This window comes from Rhipicephalus microplus, chromosome 1 (assembly GCF_043290135.1).
Source record: "Rhipicephalus microplus isolate Deutch F79 chromosome 1, USDA_Rmic, whole genome shotgun sequence".
NCBI classification, from domain to species: Eukaryota; Metazoa; Arthropoda; class Arachnida; order Ixodida; family Ixodidae; genus Rhipicephalus; species Rhipicephalus microplus.
This window is the reverse complement of record NC_134700.1, coordinates 277862964-277878177: the sequence shown is the minus strand read 5'-3', so window position 1 is coordinate 277878177 and position 15214 is coordinate 277862964. Positions and strand designations below refer to the sequence as shown.

At 47.0% G+C, this 15214-nt stretch overlaps 1 protein-coding gene across 4 annotated transcripts in view; it reads left to right on the top strand.

Moving 5' to 3' along the window:
- Nckx30C (solute carrier family 24 member Nckx30C) overlaps positions 1 to 15214 on the top strand; it is a 228152-nt gene that overhangs the window by 206800 nt on the left and 6138 nt on the right. For 3 of the 4 annotated variants that reach the window (XM_075895624.1, XM_075895621.1, XM_075895614.1), the window contains 5 exons: positions 6344 to 6464; positions 8114 to 8364; positions 9940 to 10134; positions 11824 to 11979; positions 14837 to 14956. In XM_075895624.1, coding sequence (XP_075751739.1) covers positions 6344 to 6464; positions 8114 to 8364; positions 9940 to 10134; positions 11824 to 11979; positions 14837 to 14956 — 843 coding nt within the window. The remainder of the gene's footprint in view (positions 1 to 6343; positions 6465 to 8113; positions 8365 to 9939; positions 10135 to 11823; positions 11980 to 14836; positions 14957 to 15214) is intronic. The other variant, XM_075895620.1, reaches the window with a different exon arrangement.

Below are 15214 nucleotides of genomic sequence, written 5' to 3'. Positions count from 1 at the left end.
ACGGAGCTTCTAAAGTCTCTGAGTATACAACAACTTTCTAGGGGAATAAAAAAATAGCAAGACAATAATTGAACAAGCTTCTGTTTGAAAAGCATCGCTCTCACTTTTTAACGCGCCGATGGCGTGCAAATCCAGCCGCTACGAAATCGCGCGATCGAAACGGCTCATTTTGCCGCCGCGCTCCTGAAACTGAAGCAGCCGAGCGTCAAACAAGGCGGTTGAGGCGCACGCGCAGGACGCCGAAAAATGATGCGCTCGATCAAGGATGCGGATGCTGCAGCCTCCTCCCAGCTTCTCCATTTTTTTTTCCAAGCTGTGAGACTGATCGTCGTCCGAACTTAAAAAAAAAAAAAAACACTCCTGCAGGAAATTGGGTTTGATTTCGCACACGTTACACCATACAAACTGGAACAACGCTGCACTGAGTCTGCACTTTTTCTGCACATGTATTTATTTTCACTTTTTCTTCCTGCAGTATTCGTGCTGGAAATCCATGTAAATCGCTGTATATGTACATACGATATGGTATTCTGTTTTACTTGTTGGTTTTCTCTTCACTGCACCGGACTGCTTGTTACTGCCCTGTATAGTCTGGTCGTTGGGTCTCGCCAAGCTGCTTATGTAGCTTTTAACCCAACGCAACCATCCAGCATGTATAAACTGGAAAATAAATTGAATTGAAATTGAATTGAATTGAGTCCACTCTCCTCGCAAATGTATTCGCATTACACTATCAAATTTATCTCCCTCCCTCTCTCTCTCTCTCTCTGTGCGTGTGTGTGTATGTATGTGTGTGGGGGGCTGATACGTGGGGGGGGGCGCTGAGCCCCCCACTGTCGACAGTGGTCACAATTGGCTGCACGCTGGGGACACCAGCACGTAAGGCGTAGTTTTGTCTTGCCCAATAAAGTGTTGTCTTGAACACACCGGCTACTACCTTCGTCAACGTCACGAACACCATGACAATTTCTGCCATTTACTTGCTCACACATATATCGCTGGATGTAGTGGCCGGCACGACTACGCTGGCCGAAGTCCTAATCTCCGAGATTAGGTCTTTAACTTGTTCGGCAAAGTTCTCCTCCGAACTTTTCGTACACGAAGGCGTACATCACTTCTTCACCACTATTTTATTCCAGAACGCCTTCAGATGTTCGAGCACGTCTCAGGATCCATTTGGTATAAGTGAGAGGTGGGGCAATGCGCAGATTAAGTTCCGTTAACTAAGCGCGACCCCTGGCCGCCCACACGAAAATAGCACGAAGTGATGGCGAAACGAGTGGACGAAAAGAAAGAAAGGTATACGTGGAAGTCCAGCCTTAATCACCATGGAATAGTGGGTCGATTAACAATCGATTAACACGGCAACCCAGTCGGGCGGTTTCGAAGACGTGATCTGGGTGCAGAACACAAGGGGTCACACGTTATTGTAGGAAGTATCCGTATAAAAAAGGGTATTTTACCCTCTGGTGAAAGACGTGTTCATGACCGTTCACCGCAGTCAGACGCAGTACAAGCATGTAGCACTGATCCTGCTACAACGTGTAAGCAGAACGCATAGACAGAAATAACGGGAAGCAGTCCGCCAAGTGTATCAGTCGTTCCAGTGCTCGGCTGATAACCCGAAGGTCGGAATCTCAATCCCAGATGCGGTGGTCGCGTGGCACCTTGGGCTAGTTGGTATGACATGACGATAGTTATAGTGCGAGAACAGAACGACGACACAGAGACAAGAAGGGCACGAAGGATACGAGCGCATTTCCGTAAATGCGGAACGGTTGCCTGTGGGATTTCAGTACACTTAAAAAAAAAGAAAATCAGATGGTCGTAATTTTCACGGCGTCGTTTGTAATCATACCTTGTTTTTGGGACGTAAACACCCAGATATTATTATTAAATAACGTAAAGCAGGTTACTCGGGCGTTACGCGTTATAGAGTGACAAAAATATAGTTACCTCGCTTTGTAGCTGCTCAAGTTCTTCAGAGCAGCGTTCTGTCGTCCCATTCACATGGCCATTCCTTCAATGATGTATGCACTCGGTGAGCAGCCTCGCGCCGTACGAGCGGGGTATTTTTCCATCGTGGCCCTCGTAACCTACGACTTTGTAAAAAAAAAGGATACAAAAAAGTGAGCAGTGCTCACGGATCGAAGCACGAAATTTTGGGGCTAAACAACGCTCGCACTCTTGTTCTCAGCATCTTTAGTTCGTGTTATATCCGGAAATTTCGACCACCTGGGGTTCTTTAACGTGCACCCAGATCTGAGCACGCGGGCCTACGACATTTCCGCCTCCATCGGAAATGATCTTTGGTTCGTGTCTTATCGGTGTAATTTTGACTCGAACACTTACGCAAGAGCTTACATTTCCTTTATCAGCCGTATTATCGCCTGTGCGATCATTTTTGCCTGTGCTCTGTGCCCCTCAAAGAGCAAACATAGTCAAAACGCAACGCAGACGTTTCCGCCTCCCTGCCCCCTTGAAGGAACTCGCCTGTCATCGGTGACCCCCCTCCCCTCCCCTCGGGAAAAAAAACTAAAAAAACTGGCACGGCCCCTGCAAGAGGCGCTTATCACAAGCAATTGCTAATAGCAGACTTTGTACTATATGAAAATGACGTCACGTTTCAATCCACGAGTACTGTGCTTACGTTCAAACTTTGTCGCGTGTGTAGCTGTGATGGTGCGACCAGGCAGCAGTGATGGCAGCAACCTTGGTTCGCAGTAGTTGAATCGAATACTGCTGTTCTTACAACTACTCAATTTGTCCTGCCTAGCTATTATATGTTATAACCGCAGCGCTGGCGACCAACCATATTGTAGATCGCGTCGCAGTCAGTTATACGAAGTCGCTATACGAAGACGGGCTCGGCCCCGCCGCGGTGGTCTAGTGGCTAAGGCACTCGGCTGCTGACCCGCAAGTCGCGGGCTCGAATCCCGGCTGCGGCGGCTGCATTTCCGATGGAGGCGAAAACGTTGTAGGCCCGTGTGCTCAGATTTGGGTGCACGTTAAAGAACCCCACGTAGTCGAAATTTCTGGAGCCCTCCACTACGGCGTCTCTCATTATCATATGGTGGTTTTGGGACGTTAAACCCCACATATCAATCAAGACGGGCTCGTTTACTATTACAGTATTGCTACCGCAATCCCAGTTCAAGTTCAGATGAGCCATCCGTTTAATCTATCAAAGAGATTTTTTTTGTTTTCGGCATTGTATTACATCAAAAGATATCTTTTTTACCAGCTGCGCTTGCGTCACACGTCACTGCAGGCACACGTTATTTCGAAATTTGGCAACGGAGGGTGAACAGAAGTAGGGCCATCTCGTGATGTCGGCCACTGATGTGTCACGACTGCTTATCTGTTATGGCTTTCATGTGCCGAGCGTAAGGTTGCTAGCGGCAATGTCAACGTTACTGGCTTGTAGTCCACAGAGTTTAGGCGTACCGTGTATTTAGGGAAGTCATCGTGGCTAAAATTATTACAAACTCTTCAATTACGTCTTCATAACCCACAGCTCTCTCTGGAGACAAGAAACACCGCGTTAATTACCGAGAATCCACGTAACTGTACTTGAGGGCTTGTTGGAACGAACGCCGACAAATTCAAGCGTTACGCGCGATAAGGGCACATTAACGGATACCTCTCATCTCTCCGACTAGTGCGCGAGGTAAAAAAAAAAAAAGAAAACTGCGCAGCAAAACACGCGAAACACACATGCACCGCCTTAAAAATGAATGTGACAGAGTGTCGTGTCACTGGGCTGAGTGCGCGAGTTCTGTCAAGGTCTTATTGCACCATCACCAAGAGTAGCAGCCTGACGGATGACGCGCGTCGCTGGGGGGCGCTGCAGGGCTTGCTTAACATGTGCGCTCGCTCAGGTCATGCAAGCGGGCGCAATCGGAAAGCTGGAAAAGTGCGGGGCACTGAAGCGTCTTTACGAATGCCTTTCTTTTGCCCTCAACTTCTTCTTTTTTTTTTTTTTGCCTCGATCTGCCTTCGTAGCGTTAGCGGGTATTAAAGTGCGGAATTTCCTAACCAGACGCGACAGCTATTTCACAAAGAAGGGCGCCGCAAGTGCAGCCGCTCGTGTACAGGCATTTGCCCCAGCTTTACCCCGGTTTCGTTAATTCACTCTTTTTTGCCTCATTTTTTTTTTTTCAATAACATCGTCCGATGACCGCGGTTTTCACTTCTTTGAGTGGGTGCGCTTGTAAACGGGCTTGGTCAATGAACAAGCTAAAGAATGTTAGATTGAAGTAAATAAATGTAGACACCGATCTGTTTTCAGCTTGGCCATATTACGGCGGAGTGAACGAACCCACGCTTGTATCGGGTTGCGTTGCGGAGGAGCGGACGTAAGGGAAAACGAGATGTTGTTTTGACCAAAACAGTTTTTTTTTATCGTGTTTTCTTGGACAATTGACACAGCGCAGTTTGTCAAAGGAATTCATGCGTGCGTTGTGTCCACTGGGGTTGTTCGTTGGTAATTCAGGGGTAGTGGTCAAATGATGTTTGAGATCTCGAACTTCTTTTTTTTTCTTTTTTCCCTTTGCGCATTGCACTTTTAGTTGAAAATATCACGCGGTAAACAACTATCTCTTTATGTGTGCGAGCTCTCTGCCGACTCAAATGACCCTCAGTAGTGCGCATCAGGCCCACTGCGCGCTATTTGGCAGCATTAGAGTTGCCAAACTTCGTCTGAGAAATGCACCGCCTGCGCGAATATCATATTGACATTAAGAAATTGTTATTTTTCTTGTCGTGACTACTGACGTCACTTATCTCGCAAAAATAATTACAAGTAATTTCATAAAAAATCTTTCATGCATGACAAATTTCGGACCAGCTTCCAAGTCTCTCCTTATTCACATGGCAGAAACGCGAAGGGCAGGTCACAATTATGAAAGTGAATTGTGCGGCTCTGGGATCAAAGGGATCGAATCAGTCAAAGCGTGAGACGCATCCACAATGAGCAGTGCATAGTGATGCCGTTGCGTTGATTGCAACGATTACTATTCTCCAGTAACGGACTCCTTCTGTGCCTATATATCATAGGTGGCCAAAGTAACAAGCGCACCGAGTTGTGTCACAAGGTGAAGAAACATAAACTCCATCATCATAGTAGTACGGTAGCAGCCAGTGCACTACGATCACGGATGGCTACCGAAAGTGACTATACGTACTCGGTTGTTCGTACAGCTTGCATATACAAGTCGGGGAGGCGTCAGCATTGTCCAACACAACTCAACGACTTCAATGATGTATCCACTCACGGCTTCGTCATGCCCCGCCGGGTTGGTCTAGTGGCTAAGGTACTCGACTGCTGACCCGTATGTCACGGGATCGAATCCTGGATGCGGTGGCAGAATTTTCGATGCAGGTGAAAAGGCTGTAGGGCCGTGTGCTCAGATTTGGGCACACGTTAAAGAACCCCAGGTGGTCGAAATCTCCGGAGTCCTCCGCTACAGGGTCTCACATAACCGTGTAGTGGTTTTGGTACGTTAAACCACACATATCAATCAACCAACTGGTTCGTCATTACATCACTACACATTCCAACAATTATTCATGCAAAACAAAATTAAACCTGACAATACAACGTCTGACTCAAAAGTAAAAACTCTGCTCTATGCCAGGGAACCGTATAACAGATAGAAACTGTGGTAAACGCTATGTGACACTAAAAAAAGCGTACGGCATACGCGGAGAAGAATCTTCCACTACATTTTACAAGACAAATTACGAAGTGGCCACTGACATCAAATATTCGCTGCTACACGCTCGTATTCTGCATGTTTAGAATTATTGACTGGAAACCAGTGCATACACTGCGGTTTTTTGTAGAAGTAAGCACTTTCCGCTTTCCTCTAGATCCAGCTGAATGAGATGTCTTAAAAAGTGTTTTTGTCAGACTTGACCATCCTTCTAGATGTGCTGTTTATATGTGGCTCTTATTAATCTCATTATCTGTACACGTGAGGGAGTTCGACGTCGTGTGATGTGCAGGCTGTTCGTATTCAATTGGTTCTACCATACATAAAAAAATTATGCCAGTTCAACGAAACAAGCACAAACTGCAAAATGAAATGCCAATACGAAGGGCCCATTTTCATGTCTCGCTCGGTAACGAAAACACCTGTAAAGAACAAAGTATAATAATCAATAACAAAATAAAATAAAAAGAACTTAGAGTTGTGGATATATGCACGTCGGTAGAGAAGTGCACAACTTGTAGCCATAAACACTCGGCAGTTTTACTGCTTAATGCGGAAGTCTATAGCGTGTTGTCCCGTCGTGCGTATGCGAGAGAAAGGACTGAGCTGGCCATTCTCTTCTCCAGATGGCGAGAAGGAGAATGAGCGCTCCCATCCTCCACTCTGGCAGCAAGTTCCGGCACGGACTACTGCAGCTCCTCATTCACTCCATTGACCCCCTGCACGAGCACGAAGGGGAAGCCAACGGTCAGTCTCCCTTGCTCTTTACGCATTCCCGTTTACTTGCAAACAGAGAAAACCCTTCCGAGTTGCTGATATGTTAATATAAAGCCATGATGTTGAGCTCAAGGAAGTGGGTTCTATGTCAGGCATACCAGCTGGGCTTCTGTGGAGCAAAATATAAAAACGGGCCTCTACGGAAACTTCCACTTAACTGGAAAGCACTGTGAGACAGAGGAAATGAACATGTAAGGTGCTGTGTATCACGCTTTAATTCAAAACTATCGTGCTGCTTTACCTTCATATCGATTGGTTAGATTTGGTGCACGTTATAAAACCATAGGCGACATAAGTGATTTCATAAGCTTACCTTGATTTTTATTTGAGGAGTGAAATGAATGAATGAGTCAATCAGTCGATCCCAGAACAGCTCAAGATGGCAGGAACCGAGAAGAAGAATATACACTGCGCTATGTACAACGACAGTTGCACCAATAATTAAACTAAAGATACAACAGACAAACGCATAATCCTTAGTTGAAAGTTTTTTACGCATTGCGTGTGTCTTCTTAGTCCTGGTTCCTGTAATGCCGTGCATTACCGAATAAATTATGAAGCCCAACCAACCAGCCTGATAGCATGCTCTCGCAAACATTTAGCCTGTACGTGTTGGTATAGAATGAAGTAAGAATAGAAGTTTTGGGGGCAAATGTAATTGCTTCCTCGACAACTTCCTATTGCGTATGTGACTTTTAGAAATTTTCAGAGGCAGCTTTGAATCAGCAATTGACGATACACTGACCGTAGCCTACTGGTGGTATAAGCATTGAACAGAGTTTGTCGTTAATAGCTGCGTCGTGTATCCGGTGAAGCAGACGTGGGGCGAACTCAGCCATTACAGGATAGAACTTGACATGTAGCTTGCTTGTTAAGTAGCGTGGAAGACACCAAGACTATTTTGAGGATCGCCCGAAGATGACGCCAATAGATGCCGTTTACACAGAAGGCCTGCCATGGCAGCTGTCGCGAAAGCCTTAAGTGCGAAAGATGGTTTACTTTCCGTGTTTAGAGTGAGTGACTGCGATTTGTTTCACATGGCGCAAACCAAGAATTACTGTTACGGCGAAAGTAGAACCTCCGCAAAAATTTTAAATTGAGCAGCTCCATTTAGCTTTCTGTAAAATCCCGGTGGACATAGCAAGCCAGTAGTTTCCCACATTAAGTGGACTCACTCACTGGATTTCGTGTCGACCGGTTGTGCCCTCGCGATCTCCGACGTCTGCGTAGTTCTGGCCTACTGAGCTTGCCCTACACTGTCTCCTGACGCCGACAAGAGCTCTAGCCAGTGGTACCCCGTCCTCGGACTCCTGCAACCATGTCCATCATTCCTCTCTTCTTTTTACTTCCGTCGTTCGCTGTCCCTGCGCCTCGCTCTCTCCTTCTTCTCTATCCATCTCTTCACCTTTTAATCCTACCATTTTAATCCTTCCTTTACTCCCACCCCTCGTGAGCTACTGTTGAGGTGTCCTCCCCCTGAGAGACAGTTGCGGGGCCCACTTTTCTCTTCTTTTCACTTAAAATCACTTCCCCCACATCAAGTATGCTAGTGTCTTCAGATGAAGAGCTGGGAGTGTCCCGCGGTGAGTGTGAGCCCAGTTCTTTGTGCGCATGCGCAGCCAAGCTGGATGAGAAGGCGTCCCAGCTGCACACTATCGCGTCCCTGCGCGTGTTGCTGGACGCAACCAAGCCCGGCGGAGAGGGCCAGTCCTCTTCGGGCGTGGCCAATGGTGGTCCCCCCCCGGCCCCCCTCGGGGGCTACCCTCGGGGGGGAACCCAGGATGGCAGCAGCGGCTCCGCCGAGACCCGCCTCACCAGCCTCAGCAACAGCGATGCCCTCGTGCGCGTCGACTCCGTCTCCAACCTACAGGTACATAAGTGCCTTCGTTATCTACAATCAATCGATCAATCGTTATATCTATCAGTAAATCAGTCATTTAATATACGATTCCATTGATTAATCTCTTGATCTACAACAACTGCTTACTTGTAATTCTGCATCACGATTGTGTATTCATTTGTATTTGTTTACATGTTTAGTTAATTACGTATTGATCAGCGAGTGAAGTATAAATGGATGTCTTTCTACAGCAATTACTTTCTTAAAACTGTATATCAATTTTGCAGATTCATTTGTCAAAAGCTGATTTGCTATAATAAAATTTTACCTGAAATTTGTCAATGCGAAAATTTTCATGAAACTAACAGTTCACAAGCTAGATGAGCAAGATGTTTGTAAACAGGATGCTTTCTTTGCGTACTGCAAGCACTTATGGTATCTATCTATCTATCTATCTATCTATCTATCTATCTATCTATCTATCTATCTATCTATCTATCTATCTATCTATCTATCTATCTATCTATCTATCTATCTATCTATCTATCTATCTATCTATCTATCTATCTATCTATCTATCTATCTATCTATCTATCCGCCTACGTCTGGATGCTCTCATGATCACCCCCTTATCTTGTGATACACCAAAGTTAGTACTAAAAGGTCAAATGCTTTGTCGAATACGACTACCTGATCATGACATGAGTAATGTAATCTCGTCGCGTACGTCGTCTAACACTTTCCAAAAACTGTGGCAAATAACGGGGGCCGGATATGTGCCACTGGTATGCGGGTATGTGCCACTGGTGATAATATCTACCAAAGAACGGCCAGAACACACATGGGTGACTTTAACGCTTGAGACGGTTTTAAAAAGTCGCCATAAGCAGCGTTGACCTGAGGAATGCAAAATAATAAATGCCAGTGTCCCAGCAGGAATCGAATCCCTATAATATCCTGCGTGGCAATGAAATATACTACCACAGAGCCACGCCAGGCGTCGGGTGTACTTACAAAAAGACAGTCATGTTCGTGTAACGTCAACTGTGGTTGCAGTACTGGCTATACGATTTTATAGACATTACATATGTACTCCTATGATACAGCCGTCATGTCGGGTTAATGTAAAATGTAATTAGGCACCATACGCTCAAGTTGATTTGTGCAGCAGTGTTGAGGGCCACCATCTTCGCGTGTTAGCGCAAACACAAGCGCTTCATATCAGCATATACCACTCCTGGTGTTGCTAATATCCATGTTGCTGTTGGCATAGTTAGGCAATTGTAAACAACCGCTAATATAAAACATACGCGGCTGTTTAACGTAACTGTGTGCGAGGATTTGTACATATATCTAGCGCCACTTCATAATGTCTGCCTTAATGAAAAAAAAAAGCCTTCACCTTCCACCCGCATGCTTCGCATGACATTGATTCTTAAGGTACCTAAGATGTTTTTTTTTTCCAAGTTTTGTTGGATACATCAAATCATGAAGTGCCGCAGTTACTCGTTTACGCCGACTGCCGGTTCAGGCCAACTTCTACTAATGACGGCCACGGCGAAGTTGTATAAACAGGATGCGAACGACGAACAAAAATGTTCGCAGAGCGACTCGTCCATAACGTCCAACCTGAGCGAGAAGATGACGGCGGCGAGCGGAGGCGGCGTCGCCATTCTGCACCAGAGGCCCGCGCCGATCCAGGAGGCCATTGAAGCGCCCAGCCTGCCGTCTACCGGCGACGCCATCGCCTCTGCGCTTCCGGACTCTGGCTACAACAGTGCCACAGCGGCGCAGGCCGTGGTAGGTTCACACGGTATTAAGGGCTTAAAGGGACATTAAAGGTAACTGAAAACTTATGGCAGAGTGAAACGTATCACAGCCAGGGGCGGCGCCAGGGTGGGGCAAGGGTGGGCTGGAGCCCCCCCAAAATTCTCGCCTGCCCCCCCTATGCCCACCCAAGTGCCCGGAAGCATATATTGAAAACCTAGTAGGAGCAGAGCTAGCTTGCCCCCCCCCCCCCTCCCGGAGGAACTCACTTTTCGTGGTTGCCCCCCCTCCCGGAGGAACTCACTTTTCGTGGTTGCCCCCCCCCCCCCCTCGTAAAAACATCCTGGCGCCGCCCCTGATCACAGCGTCTAGAACGGCAATACTATCAACAGCAGTGCCCTACTTACCGAGAAATTGAGCTAAGTGTACTACATGACGGTCCCCGTGGGCGGGATATTTTGGAAATTGTTTGATTGATTTGTTGGGTTTAACGTCCCAAAACCACCACATGGTTATGAGAGACGCCGTAGCGGAGGACTCCGGAAGTTTCAACCACCTGGCGTTCTTTAGTGTGCACCCAAATCTGAGCAAACGGGCCTACAAGAGATATTTTGGAAATGATCCCGATGACGTTAGCGTCTGACTACAAATAATCGCTAGTAATCAAATTAGCTGCAATCGAAAAACTAAATTCCGTGCATCAAAAGACGTAATAAAATGCTGCTTTAAAAATATTTTATAGAGTGGGGTAAATCTTTAACCCAATTGGGAACTACATAACCAACATCAGGTATTCTGCCACACAGCCGTGCCAGGTATTGGAACTGCATTGCTCAACCCAAGCGGAATACGCTAACGCGAGACAGGTGAGAACGCTGACGTCAGAACGTAACGCGAGAACGTAAACGCACTCCATTTCGATAATACTGACGTCTGCGTTCTAACATGAGTGCTGGCGTTATGTCACACAATACGTTACCCTGTGTAGTCGCCACGTAGACGCCGTGCCTGGTAAGCCCACACAACCAGGGCACTTAACGTCGATCCAACTCGCGACACATGCCTCAAAGCACCCCCCTCCCTAAAAAAAAAACGAAAAAAAAAACATCATACGCTACAGCGTTACGCTTCGCGTGAAGAACATCACGGACTGATAAAAGAACCACATTTCTTCGTATACCACTGCTGGTGCTGGTGGTGCGCATGTTTTTTGGTGGGGTAGTTCCGCAACTGTGAGTAACCAGTTCTCGCATTCCCATGTTTTGTAGATATACGTGAAACGCTTAAAAATTTCTACGAATGTTTACTGAGTACTACATCCTTCCGCCTCGTAACGTTAGGCTCATTTTAGAAGTGCCACATAACAAAGTTGTTGATACATGCTTCGCATATCATTTATTCCCACGGTACATAGGATCTTCCAATTTTTTTTTAATAGACATATTACTAGAACATTCTTCAGAATGAGCTTTTCATATGTGCCTCTTGTTACTACTACCTGAATACGCGAGAGAGTTATACATCATGTGATGTTCAGGCACCTCATTCTAAATTAGTCGAACCGTATATAAAGAAAACAAAAAAAGTACAGGTGCTTGAAAAGAAATTCCAGCAGTAGAGCTCGTAGATGCCGCAATGTTCTTTTTTTTTCTTTTTATCGCGATGGTGCCCCTCGCGGATAACTCACGCGTCGTGCCTGCCGTTCTGTCTGGCGACACGCAGCAGGCGGCCAAGGAGCTTCCACCTGACACGATCGAGGAGACCAACGAACCGCTGAGTGTCGCCTGGCCGGACACTTGGCGCGAACGCTTCAACTACGTCGTCCTAGCGCCCATCATCTTCCCTCTCTGGCTCACCATGCCCGACGTACGCAGGCCGGTGAGTGAACCCCACAGTTTGCAGCAATGGTTGCAGCGAAACGGGAAGGGGTTTGATTCATGTCATGAAGATGCACGCAGAACAGAGAAGCCGAAGCGGCCATGTCAAGCTGCTCGTTGAAAAAAATCGCAGCATATCCACCGAGTGAATGATAATGAGTGGGGCGAAGCGTCCGTCAGCCCGCTCATGCTTTCGTCCGTCTGTTCGTTCTTGCTTCCGTCCGTCCGCGCGACCATCGATGCGTCCATCCATGCGTCCGTCCGTCTGTCCATGAGTCCGTCCGTAAGTCCGTCCATCCATCTTTTTGTCTGTCTGTTCATGCGTCCATCCGTCCGTACGTCCATGCGTCTATCCATCCGTCCGTCCGTCTGCTAGTCTGTCTGTCTGTCCACCCGTGCGTCTCCATCTAGTGAACACTAAGAGTACCGCCATCTTCCATCTCGCATCCCCTGTGGCACAAACCCGCTCTAGAGCGGGTATGCGCCACCGTTGGTTACGTACTACTACATACATACAAGGGATGGGCAGACCCACGCCTTAAGGAGCTTCGCCCCTAAAACAGAAGCAGCGCCAGTATAACGTAAAAGCTCGCGTTACAGCGTAGTTACCTATGTACGGGATGGTCGCCTAATATTTTCACAAATAGTGTAGTTTGAACACGTTTCTATTATTGAGATACGACGAAAGAAATAAGACGATAAGCACGTTGTCGACTGCAGGAGTTCACCTGACTCTACATGCCGACTTCCTTTATCTCTCTCTCTTTTTTTCTTTATTTCGCCCCCTTTCACTTCAACACTCTGAGAACTAAGGACGGTCGACTACAAAAGCTGCCACTTGGGGCGTCACCAGCGTAGCCTGACTGAAGTGAATGAGCGGAAGAACGGCCTGCGTCACGTGGTGAACGCTACTGGCGCGCCCTCGTTTGCACCTGATTGGCCTCGTAACTAGTCACGTCATTATGAAGGCCAATAATAGGGCTTTTAGCAAGTTGATTTAATTGCAGCTGCTAATTTTCTAAATTGCACTATAGCCAAGTCAGCTGCTATACGAAATCAAAAGCGAGTACCCTTCTATCTAGACGCACATTGCAACTGCCTGCATTTAGAGCCCATCATTGAGTTTTCACTGATGAGTCGTAAATTTCGATATCTTGAAAGCTATCCAGCTCCTGTGAACTGACATTCAAACAAGAGCAAATAAAATTACAATTCGGAAATGTCACTGCTCTTTGTCGCGTAATTGCTTCCCGTCCCTGAGCTTCACAACATTATTTCTTTTGTAACGCACTTGTTGCAATAATTCATAATCTAAGTCGGTATAAAACTTGTAGATGCATTCAACAAGCACCCTTAATTTGCGTGAGGCTGTTAGACACACTCGCTCGGCGCTCTTCAGAATTCATAATGCGAGTCACAAAACACAACTTCACCAGGGAACCAATGCTCCCACGCCCACGCATGCACATGTCATATACACGGCGCGCTCGACGCAGTTCCCATCGGGTTTGTAGCTTTTAGTACTATATGCTAGTACACTTCACTCAAACTACACGGGAAATGCATTTTTTTTATTTTTTTTCATCGCGTACCGCTTTGGAGGGTCGAAACACGTCGCTCTGTCCGTGCTCGATACACGCGTCACCCGACGACAACACAGCTGCTTTGTCCTTTTTTACGACATTGTAAAGGGATGTAATCGGTGTATTCAGCCCGGCCGTCGTCCCCCAAGAAAGGAGTTAAAAGAGAGCTGACGGTGCAATGTTCGGTGGCGACAATCTGCGTAATGCACGCGCCTGCCACTGGTCATGCTTGGCCTGCAACAAGGCTCGGCAAGCATTCAGGTCCCTTAAAAATGAATACATAAAAACGAGAAGTCAGCAAGAGCGGAAGAGCCGTACAACAATGGAGGATGCTTTGCCCCGAAGAGAGGTGCGCGCGAGGAGGCGCATCGCAAACCGAATGCATAATTTAACGCCGCCGGCCTCGTCCCTGCACAGCGCGCAGAGAATGCCACCAGCACTTTATCACAAAGGGGACAAAAATTTCCCCCCCCTTTTTTTTTTCGCCTCCATCTCTCTTTCGCTGTCGATGACAGCGTGCGACTAACCCCTCCCTCGGCGCGAAAAGTGTACAAAAACTTTCGTCACCATCATTTTTTTTATCTGCCATCCGGTCACCTATACGCTTTATTACATTGCCGAAATATATTCTTTTCGAAGGTACCTCGTGGAAGTCGGCTGAAAAATAACCGCTTGAAACGAAGCAAACTAAATAACGGAAGAAGAAGGAAAGACAGAGAGGGGGGGGGGGGGGGATGGCGACAGGAGATGCAGATCCGTAAGTGTGTGTGCGAGCAGCGGCGGCAGCCTATCGAAATAAGTGACAGAGAGCCACGAATAAAGGCTGTTTCTCGTGACTTTCTCACAACCTTGCTCTTTTTTCCCGTTCATCTCTCACTTCTTCCGGATCTATAGATCGCAAGTATCTATAGCTAGGTTTCGAAAATAAACACGAAAAAAATGCAAAGACGTGAAGAAGAAAAAAAAACAGAAAATCCGTCAGTTTTTTTCTTTTTAACGGTGAAGTGTGCACTGGTCGTAGCGCGCGCACTGACGTAGATGCACTCATAGAAAGCGGCGTAAACTCCCTTGCGGAGCTGAGCTACGCAGGAGGGAAGTTCCGACCATCTCGAACCGCAAAAGTCCCCCCAGGTTATTCGGCACTCCGGTGCCGTTTCTCAGTGGCCGACGCCGCTGCGACCATATTTTTCTGGTCCATTGTTTGTTTCTTTGTTGCTTGTTTGCTCGGATACTGTTGTTCTTTTTTTAAAACCGCGCATTCTTCTCACGCCGCAGGAGAAAGTGAAGTTTGTGGCCGGTTCCTTCCTGGGCAGCATCGCGTGGATCGCCATCTTTTCCTACCTCATGGTGTGGTGGGCCACCGTGGTCGGCGAAACGCTAGGCATCCCCACCGAGGTATGCGCGTCACCCGTTGGTAATCTATGCGCCGAGGTTTCCCTTCGTTCACACCCACAAAACTTTCAACTAAAACTGTACTCTAAGCAAAAAATATTCGGCAACCGAATAATTATTAGCAACTATCGTCCTGTGTCACTGACGTCTGTTTGCTGCAAAGTCATAGAGAATATAATAGCAAAGCATATCATGGTTCACTTGGAGGTTAATCAATTACTTAATGACTGTCAGCATAAATTTAGAAGTGGCAACTCCACA